We start from the raw sequence: 10,994 nt of genomic DNA on the forward strand, positions 1-10,994 counted from the left end.
TCTATGCATATACAATAAATGCCTATAAACTTAAGATATATTTCCTTAGAAAACGACGTATTGTTCCTCTACCCTCGGCCGATAAGAACATCGCTCCCAGGCTATCGAATTATTCCGGGTATCCACAAAGTCATGCCAGAGAGGAACATTTTACATTCTTGACGATCTTAATGCAAGCGCTTTCAGCTTTATCGCTTTTCAACGGAACAGAGTTGCTGGTAGAGGCGGGACCTAAACAGAGTTGCTGGTAGAGGCGGGACGTAAACAGAGTTGCTGGCAGAGGCGGGACGTAAACGGCTTCCTTGATGAATAAGTAGTGGGGTGAGAAGAAATAGTCTCATGGAAAGTGACAAATAGTCACTTCCTTAAGAAATAGTCACATGGGGTGAGTTCAGGTGATCTCGGTGGCCAGAAGTGTAGAGCCAGATCTTCATTTCCTATGCGTTCTACACAACGCTCAGGAAGTGACTGATTCAAAAAGTTTGCTTGATTCAACTACCACCGCCGCCCAATTCCGAATGGGTTAAAAAAATTCCAATCTTTCTCATTCAATTGCTGTATAAATTATTAATTTTGAATTTATACTTGAGTAAATACGATTGTCTTAAATTGGATTCATTTAGAATAACCCTGTACACTTTTGAAAACACAACAAATGCAATATCGTGCAGCCAATATGAATATCTCTTCATATAAATCCTAGAAATAGTGAAAATAATCAGCATACAACTAGATGTTATTTGCACAGTGAACGCTTCTTAATAAAATACATTTCTGTTGCGGTCTTGCTAGATTGTTTTCCTGTAAATGAACGAATAAAAGCATTGAAAATTAATTAATCCCAAATACTATTTCAGAGGTGAATTCATGTCCAGTATTTCCGGTACAAGCGATGTCAACAGTCATCGCAAAAACTTTGGGCAATAATAGACTTGGGAACGAAATTTGTATAAATTTGGCTCTTCACTCTCAATCCAGAGTGAATAACTCATCTGGAAAATGGAAGATAGAAATTATGTTTAAATAATGTTCACTCACTGAAGTAATTTTACACGTTCTGACTTGATTTTTCTTTGGAGTGCATTTTCTGGACATGTCGAGCTAAGTTTCGTCTCCAGACACAAGTGTATTCACACTCCGAACAGCGGAAAGGCTTCTCCAGTGCATGTTTAGAAAGAAAATGACACTTAAGATGGGTGTTAGTGACACAAGAATATTCACACTGCGAGCATTGGAAAGGCTTCACCGTTGAATGCTTGGAAAAAATATGCGACTTAAGGTGGATTTTTGCGACACATGTATATTCACACAAGGGGCAGTGAAGAGGTTTTTCTGTTGAATGCTTAGAGAGAATATGTCTCTGGAGATTGCTTTTGTCTACACAAGAAAATTCACACTGTGTGCAGTGATTAGGCTTCTCCAATGAATGCTTAAAAATAACATGTCTCTGGAGAATAGATTTGCTGACACATGAAAATTCACACTCTTGGCAACGATGTGGCTTTTCTGTAGAATGCTTATAAAGGTAATGATACTTTAACTTTTTATTATCCGCACAAGAATATTCACACTTTGAACAGCGATGAGGCTTCTCCGAAGAATGTTTTGAAATAATATGGATCTTCAAATTTGTTTTTGAGGAAGAAGAGTGTTCACAATTTGGGCATCTAAAAGGCTTTTGCAGTGAATTTGAATGCTTAGAAAGAATGTGGTTCTTCATATTGGTATCATAAACACAAGAATATTCACACTCCATGCAGCGAAGAGGTTTCTCTGACGTATGCTTAGCAAGAAAATGGTTCTTCAGTTTTGTCTTATACAAACTGGAATACTGACACTGCGAGCAACGGAAAGGTTTCTCTGCTCGATGCTTAAAGAAAACATGTTTCTTCATAAGGTTTTCAGTGGCACATGAATATTCACACTGTGAGCAGTGGAAATTCTTTTCCAACGAATGATGGGCAGCAATATGATTCTTCAGATTATATTTAGTTACAGAAGAATATTCACACTCTGAACAATGAAAAAGTTTTTCTGACATATGCTTAGAAAGAATATGGGTCTCCAGACTGATTTTTCTGACACATGAGTAATCACACTGCAAGCAGCGAAGAGGTTTTTCCAATGAATGCTTAGAAAAAACATGTTTCTTCAGAACATATTTATCTACACAAGAATAATCGCACTCCAAGCAGCAAAAGGGTTTCTCCCCTGAATGCTTAGAAAGAACATGCTTCTTTAGAATACATTTATGTACGCATGAATAATCACACTCTGAGCAACGAAACGGCTTTTCCACCGAATGATTGGAAAGAATGTGATTTTTCAGGCGGTTTTTAGTTACACATGAATATTCACATTGTTGGCAGTGATGACGTTTTTCCACCATAGAAGGATGCTTGGATAAAATATGACCATTGAAGCTTCGTTTCAAGGGAAACTCTTTTTCACATTCAGGACAGCGATAAGGTTTCTTTTGTGAATGCTCCAATCGAGTATGTTGCTGAAGTTTCTGCTTAGAACTGCAACTAAATTCACATTGTGAGCATGAGTATGGGTGCGAGGTAGTATGATCATCTAGAGAGGCCTCCTGCTGATGTTGGATTGTCAGTTGCTGTTTGGAACTGGATGCCCCAGCATGGCCACCGCTGCCACCAGCGACTTCAAGAGCTTCCTCAGATGATGGCCATCTTTTGACATCCTGAGGACATAAGGTAGTGTTAACAATAATTTATCTTCAGAAACAATACTTGCAGAAAATTACCTATACTGTTACTAAGGCATGATTTGTGGATCATTGGCTCCAGCATTAATGTGCATATAAATCTCATTACAAAAAAGAATATAGTTCAAACACATTTACAAACATAAAATAGTTATAAAAAATCTAATGTATTTGAATGTCCAGTACCAAAACTGAGCACATTTAGGTTCAACCATGAAGGACAAGCAAAGATTGACTTTAGAGGGTTCTTCATAATCAATGAAAATGACCAGACTAGTCATCCCTAAGATGAGTGTTAAAGCCTAATCTTATCATGCGGAGGCAAACTGTAAGAAGTTTCAAATTGGCAAATATGAGAAGAAACTTTGGATTCAACAATAATTAAATGAAAAGGAGTAAACAGGATGAATGTGGCAAATTTCCAAATGCTGGAAAACGTAAACCAAAATGCAGCAACACTCGTGGATCCAAGAAAGATTAATCACAGTTCAAAACCAGCAGGAATCCATATAAGCTTGCAGTATTCATTTTAAGAATGAAAATCACGATGATACTATATAAAAAACTATGATGATACTGTATAAAAACTATGATTCAGAATACAATTACAGCTTTGCAGATCCTCTCAATGGAGACGATATTCCAAATAGTTCTCAAGTTGGATGTTCATGTTTCATTCAATCAAGAATTTAGCCTTGCACAACACATTTTTCCTACTGCATATCTGGACATTGTTAAAGCGACACAGTGGAACAATATAATACCATAAATGCAATGGGAGAAACTTCCCAAAGTTTGTGATTAATGACTAACTCACCAGCACACATGTGTGGTGAACAACAGAAAATGATTTGCAAAAACCATTGACACAGAGAAAGATATCATTGCCTCCATAACATATTGAATTAAGAAAAACTAAAGCGTTGAGCAGTCTTCATAAATGATATAAAAAAATTTGTTCAGCTATTTCAGTGATCATAACTAAACTTTCATGAAACTTCTCAGTTTATTAATGTGATTTTCACTTGCATCATGCAGTCGTGTCTAACATGATTTTCAGCATTGAAGAAAATCTTTATAAACACTCACAGGAATGGGCTTGTGCAAAATGCACCAGAGCAGCAGATGTAAATGAATTCATTTCAAGTGAATTCAACTTTCAGTTCTAGAAAGTTAGCCTATTATTCAATTGATATTGAATAAGGGCTTTCTATAAATCAACATGTTACATAAATGAATGACAATGTGCTACCTTTGGTAAAATTCACAATATAAATGTGATTGTGTTTTTAGTTTCAAAATTCTACTTAAAAATAATCAAAATATTAAATTTTCAATTTGTTACGCACATTTCAATGTTTATACAAGCAGCATTGAAAATTAACTTAAATGTAAAGATCATTTTCAACTTAGGAGGGTAATTACCCTACTATATACATGAGGCTATAGGTTAAGTCAAACATGCATGACAGTAATCAAGTGATAGTAGTAGTAGCAGAATGTTTAGTACGTAGCACTTCAGAAAGTCATGACGTATATTGCGCCAATAGTCATACTCTCATTTGCACAGCATTGCCATCCTCAAGGTTGTAGTCTGGTCTACCTGGGTGGCAATACACATCATCATTTTGTATCATGGATACCAGCATTATCATCCAATATACAGTAAATTAATTGGGTTTAATCTTTGGATGAGGAAATTGAAAATGAACTGATTCTAAAAAATCTGTGGTTTGCCACTATGCCTTGTTGCTTTGGACAATTATCAAAACTATTCCCTAAATCAATTTAACCCTTTAGCGGGCAAGCATTGAAATTTCCAGAAATTAAAATTTTATGAAAACATTTCAAGAAAGTAAGAAGTATTATACAAAATATTTATTCGTACATATTTTTTAAAATTTTGCCCATTGAAGGTTTAAATGGCACTTGAAGAATTCATTAAATGAGGTTAGAACACAAAATTTTTATTTATAATTAAAACTCAAGTTATGCAAATGAAAAATTATTAAAATAACAATTTAATTTAATTCAATTTAATCTAGTTACCTGAAATAATTAAATATATATTTATATTTCCACCATTTGAAAAAATGCGGAAAGCATGTCAATTCCAATGTCCAAGGCAAAACCTTCATTTAAATGCTCATATTTTAATTTGTGGACAGTGCAGGTGGTGGGGCTATGGATGGACTGATAAGTCAGATAATTAGTGTTGACTGAGGCATGATAAGGAAGCCTAAAAAACAAACAGGAAGCCGTGGTGGGGCTTTTTGTGAGACTATTTCAAGTGATCATATATGGTAAACTGCCTGTTAAAGGTCAATTTATTGTGTATAACTTTTCCAGGTGGTTATACATGAGAAACATGGGCAATCCTAAGATATACTACTCTTGCACATTATTCAGTTTCTCCAGACAACTGCACTATTGTCTGTTGGATAACCAAGCATTAATCACACACACATCCAGGCCATCTTGTAACGAGTTGCATATTCTATCTACATGATTTCATTTGGGCGTAGTAGAGTTGCACCATCTTATTATGTCCCACTTTTTATCACCATAAATGGTTATTCCCCATGTATGGAATGAACTAGCCACAACCAGTTTGAAATTTTTTTCCCCATTTATTCAATACAAAACTACTCACAACTAATCCGGGAACAGCAGAGATGGGCAAGATGTGTTGAGGCGCTTCATATTCATTATCCTCATTATATACATGTTCATTATCCTCAATTTTAATTTCCATCTTGACCGGCAAGCAGGATAAGGAAGGTGAGGCTGGTAGGCCATCACTGCCAGGGCTGGGAGGCTCACACATGAAAGCCTGTCAGCATAGTTCAAGACATCTCTTAAATATTCATGGAAAGAGCAGATATAATAAAAATAAGAGTAGATGACAGTTTTATAATTGATTTCTACTTGATTGATCAATTTCTACAATTACTGATTTCTACAATTTTATTATTTGGTTTCTACAATTCTACTTGATTTTATTTATTGATTTCTAATGGAAGAATACTGTCAAAATGCATTTTTAAGGGTGTCCCTAATTACCCCGTGGGGTGTCCCTTTTTACCCCGTGGCGCGGAAATGGCTGCCATATTTTTTTGGAATGAGATAGGCAAATTCTGTCAATTACGTTGTCAAGCTGACACATGGGTGCAACTTTTATGTAAGTAAAATTTTTTGATATGGCAAATATTTTTTTGCTCCTGACCTTAGCAGAGGTAGTAAATGTATGATTTCTTGACAAGCTTTATACATAATAGATAGTAAAAATGTTGAAGTTTATGCCACTATTTTTAGTTTTGCAATATTTAGATTAGATTAGTTTAGCTGCTACAACATTTCTACGAAATGTGGGACGCACGTCCCTATTTAGCCTGCCCGTCCCTTTTTACCCCGTTTGACAGTGCGTATTTCTACATAATTTGAGACAATTTTTCAAATCCAAATAAATTATATGCAAATGTTTACAATTGAATTTATTAAATGATTGTGTTTCACTTTTATAATGAATCAATAGTAAATATATAATATCAATACAAACACATGAGAATAAGAGTCAAAAGGTACTAGTCATTTCAGCGGAGTCTATACATTTACTTATAAATATTACCTTAACATCATATGTGAATGGCTCCTTCTTAAGATGCAGCCCCTCCATCTCTTCTATGTCTTGCATTTCTTCCACATTTTCCATCTCTTCTATCTCTTCCCCAAACTCTTCTTTTATGAGGTTAGCTTCAAGTTTGGGAACTGGAGATTGACTGGTAGCTTCCATGACTGAGAAAGGCATTCATCAAAGCATTTCATTACAAGCCTGCATTTAAATTTTGCATAAACTTATGATGTTGAGTACAGAAAAAATTATAGTTGGTAATTTCCCATATATTCAGGCTTATTTTATTGCGCTAAATCTGAACCGAGATCAAACTATCATTTATCATTTTAAATAAGAGGAAAAAAGCCTGCAATAACAAGAGGAAAAAGCCTGATTTGTAGTCTGCTACATATTAAAAAATATTGTTTGGCCTACCATCGGATTTGTCTCTTCAAGTTCCAGAAATCTCCTGCTTCAGCTCTGCTCTGCACTCCAACCTCTTCCCCTGACAGCTGTTTTGCTAAATTAATGTAGCTTAACTCTGGAACCTTCCGTATATGTCCAGCTATTATCACATATGAGAATTACAGATTACTGACACTAATGAATGCAGCACATTTGTATTTTGATCATTTTATTGACTAAATAGCCTGTAACTATTATAAATAAGAGAGAAAGAGATTAATTTTTCTTTACATTTCTTTTTATAACCTTACATTTCCTATATCGAAGACAGCTTTTTCAAATATGACACCACAATATCATCTTTCTGGACGACTGCCTGCAATTTTAAAAATGTTATTGAAAAAAGGCCCCCCACATCACCCACATTGCTTTTGGCAGCACATCAACAAGCTCCAACCAATCACAGATCATGTGTGAGTTACATCATGTATGACTTAGTGTTGGGACAGTAAGTACTCTTGGGGGAACAAAGTACTCTGGAGAAATGGCAAAAAGTCATTTTGGGCCCTCATTATATTCACTTTAGCTTTAGCAGCTCTAGCCCACAAAGAACTGTAGGTAAGTCCATATTTGCGAGTATCATATTCAAAAACTTGCTTTATCGACTGATTATGATGCCATTTACTTGAAGCAAATGCAAGATGGCAAAAAATAGTGTGATCATATTTGTGCATATGCCCGGCAATGCTTAGAGATAGAAGTGACTATGTTTGGAGATATATACCCGCTAGAGGTAAATTTCTACAGTGCTTGATAAATATGTTATGATCTAAGTCATGTTTTTCAGTCTAAGGCACATATATTTTACCACTTAATGCTTTCCAAGGCTTTGACTGCAGTCCTTTCCTTTGCTACAGAACATAGAGCCAACGTGGTAGCAAGCAAGATGGTCTCTGCACTGACCCAGACAATAACATGTCCTGCACCAATACTAATTCTTACTGATATTTTTTCCACAAGTTTTAGGTATACCGTCAAATGGGGTATCCCTAAAGGGACTGTTTTGAGTGTTTTTTGTTGAAAACTTCTTACCATTAAACATTTCAGAAACGTGTTTGGGCTCATTTTTAAGCTCTTTGCGAGGGATATCGAATGGCATCTCTAAAAAAAACCATATGCTATGCATGAGGCCCCAGACACAAAATAAAAAGGTTCTGAATTACCCTAGGGAATGGGGTAATCTGAAACACTTGCAATAAAACCTAATTTTAAAATGTTTGAAGCATGCAGAGTGTACTCGTCCATTACTAACAGTACCATCAAATGGTGTAAAAAGGGACGGTTTTCAGCATTTATTGTTAATAACTTCTTACCATGAAACATTTCTCAAACAAGTTTAGGCTCATTTAAAAGGATTTTGCAAAGGCTATCATATAGCATCTTCAAAAAAATTCCATATGCTGTTTGTAAGGTGCCAGATGCAATATAAAAGGCTCCTGAATTAATCTGGAAATGGGGTAACAAGGGACACTTGAAATAAAACTTAATTTAAAGTATTTTAAACATGCAGAGTGTTTTATTTAAATTTAAATTTTAGCCTAAATTTAAAATTTGAGTGAAAATCTTTGTGATTAACCCATATTTACCTTAACTGTGGCCTTTTCTAACAGAGGATCTGCTGTAAATGTGTTTTAGGGTTGTCACTAATTACCCTGGGGGTTGTCCCTAATTACCCCAGGGGGTGTCCCTAATTACCCCATCATGCAGAAATGGCTGCCATTTTTTTTAATGAGTAATGAAAATTCCGTCAATTACGTTTTCAAGCAAACACCTGTGTTCAACTTTTATGTAAGTAAACTTTTTTAATACAGCAAATATTTTTTTTGCTCCAGACCTTAGCAGGGGTACTTTCCAAAATCGCACTTCTCACACTTTTTTTCAGCGATTTTTTAGAGACAGTAAATGTTTGATTTCTTGACTAGCTTTATACAGAATAGATAGTAAAAAGGTTGAAGCTTACACCACTATTTTTAGTTTTGCAATATTTTGATTAGTTTAGCTGCTAGAACATTTCTACGAAATGTTGGATGCGCGTCCTGATTTACCCCGCCTGTCCCTTTTTACCCCATTTGACAGTAATGTATGGATAAGGTAATATAATATCAATGAAGAAAAACCAAGTAAAATCACAGAAAATTTCATTTACCTATTCTACATTTACATCATCTACAAAGGAAGAGGAGGACTTCAGAGTATATTTATCTTAAAAACTTCACAACTTTTACCAATTACTTGAGTGGTTTCTCTTGGTTCTGGTTTGAGCTTATCTTTGCAATTGTTTCCCCATTTCACTCCAAATATTATAATGTTTGTCAGTTTTGTTTTTCATATTTTCTTGCTTGCTGCATGCAACCAGCTTGCTATCAATTAATAATCTATTTCAAATATTTATAGCATCAGTTTTAACATTCAAATTCCCTTCAGGCTTAGTATTATTATTTAGTTGGACAGGTTGTTGATTTTTGTATTATTTGTTTTTCAGTTCACCAATGATGGAATGACCAATAACCCTGTCCATGCTCCCTTTCCCTATCCCTAATCATAAATCATAACTCCTGAACGCAGTTCACTCGTTACACTGTCCCATAAGCACTCAATTATTAGCTATTCTCCTGTACATCATTTTCACTGTATTTTTACTTCAATTCAAGATATAAGACACCAGTCTTTCATTCACCTTTATCAAACTAGATTGAAGGGTTGTTGCCAAATGAAACTCAAAGTAGGTAACACGGTTACCTCACCCGCAATGTGAGACATCCACCCGGCAACAATGTGGCCACATTCAACTGCCAAACTAATTTGGCCATCAAATTGGTGGGCAGATTTGGCAATGTAATATTGAGTGAATGATGTTGCTGTCTAGCCTTTAATCGCGGCTTCCGCAAGAATTGTACAAGTTTGGTATGCTTTCCAAACAAGTTCAGGTGGCCATTTCGAATTATTGACACATGTCACTAAGTCAGACAAATAGAATACAGTGGAATGGTTCCCTTTTCTCTAGTTGCGAAAGATGCCATGAGTCAAATGCAATATTAGTCTATCAAGTCAACCAATGTTATCAGCAAGTATGGCCACCTCCAGAACCTGTAAAACTGCAAAATGTCATTTAGCAGGTTCAAGTGTTACACCACTCATCACAAGATACCTGAGTCAAATGTTAATAAATCCATTGCAAGGGCTGTCACTCAAGACCCTGCTGCTGGACAATCTAGTGCTACAACTTGAAACCTATTGGCAACTTTAGTAGCCACCTCAAAAAAATTATTTTCTCATTCATAATATATGATAAAATTCAGTTTTGCAGTCTTACACTGCATCATATACGTTCCATATAATTACTGAACAAGAATTGTTCACCTCGGTCACTCACGCTTCCGTTAGTTGACCTTCCAACTATTGGCGGTCACGATGTTAATGATCAAGCCATTACCACCAGCCCACTGAAAAGGCTATGTTTAAATTGTTTGCAAGTAAATATTTTACTATTTTATGTGTTAAAATGATGGATTTGGAGTCTAGTAATCAGAAAATACTCATAAATGGCACTAAACATTGATATTAAAGATAATATAAGCTAAATAATACATTGTGGTAACTGAAGTTGCCACTTGGCATTCATGACATGAAAACTGTATTTTTGCATGAATGTGGAGACTGGAGATGAAAGGCTACCTCATGTTCTACATGTATTATTTATAAGAAAATAAGTCAACATCTAGCTGATAATAAGATATTTTAATGAAGTTTGAATGTGATATTTATAACATATATAAATATATATTCATACCTATCTGTACAAATATTCATATCGCAAGTGAACCTTGCCAGAATTTCATGATATATTAGTAGAGTAGGATGACAATGAAGCTTTGTTATCAATTTGTCATTCAATGAAAATACTCAGCATAATCTTACATGGATTCAGATGATTTTGAAGATAAGGTTGCCTGCGCAAACCTGATAATTTGCCCACGTAAATATTGATGAGTCCTGTCATCAAAATGATAATAAACAAAATGAAAACCACCATCCAAGACGCAAAACTTACTTGTTTATAAATGGAGCATAAATGAAGTGATTTTGTCAATACTGCACTTTGAGAAAATTTACATTCTATCCAAGATTCCAAGCACTCTCTGACTGAGAAGAGTACCCCATTATAAGCAATGAATCACTTCTGGACAACAA

General features: G+C 35.2%; 1 protein-coding gene across 2 annotated transcripts; it reads right to left on the bottom strand.

Moving 5' to 3' along the window:
• Positions 1-437: 437 nt before the first annotated feature.
• On the bottom strand, positions 438-7,000 carry LOC108678466 (gastrula zinc finger protein XlCGF26.1-like). Of its 2 annotated transcripts, XM_018166891.2 has the most exons (4): positions 6,774-7,000; positions 6,354-6,520; positions 5,379-5,558; positions 438-2,701 (listed from the first exon to the last, which is right to left on the bottom strand). In XM_018166891.2, exons 2-4 carry the CDS (start codon positions 6,516-6,518, stop codon positions 1,049-1,051), a joined length of 1,998 nt encoding a protein of 665 aa, XP_018022380.1. In that variant the 5' UTR covers positions 6,519-6,520; positions 6,774-7,000; the 3' UTR covers positions 438-1,048. The 2 variants fall into 2 exon arrangements, with proteins under 2 accessions (XP_018022380.1, XP_018022379.1); XM_018166890.2 differs by lacking the exon at positions 6,774-7,000 and having other exon boundaries at positions 6,354-6,705.
• Between the last annotated feature and the right edge of the window lie 3,994 nt (positions 7,001-10,994).

This window comes from Hyalella azteca, unplaced genomic scaffold (genome assembly GCF_000764305.2).
Source record: "Hyalella azteca isolate HAZT.00-mixed unplaced genomic scaffold, Hazt_2.0.2 contig17769, whole genome shotgun sequence".
Taxonomy (NCBI): domain Eukaryota; kingdom Metazoa; phylum Arthropoda; class Malacostraca; order Amphipoda; family Hyalellidae; genus Hyalella; species Hyalella azteca.

Excerpts from the sequence above, each read along its gene's own strand:
- LOC108678466 (XM_018166890.2), bottom strand. The coding sequence starts at position 6,533 with ATGCCTTTCTCAGTCATGGAAGCTACCAGTCAATCTCCAGTTCCCAAA. Across the intron at positions 5,559-6,353 it reads CATTCACATATGATGTTAAG|GCTTTCATGTGTGAGCCTCC; the intron begins GTAATATTTATA and ends CTATGCTGACAG. Across the intron at positions 2,702-5,378 it reads CTGCTGTTCCCGGATTAGTT|GATGTCAAAAGATGGCCATC; the intron begins GTGAGTAGTTTT and ends TTATGTCCTCAG.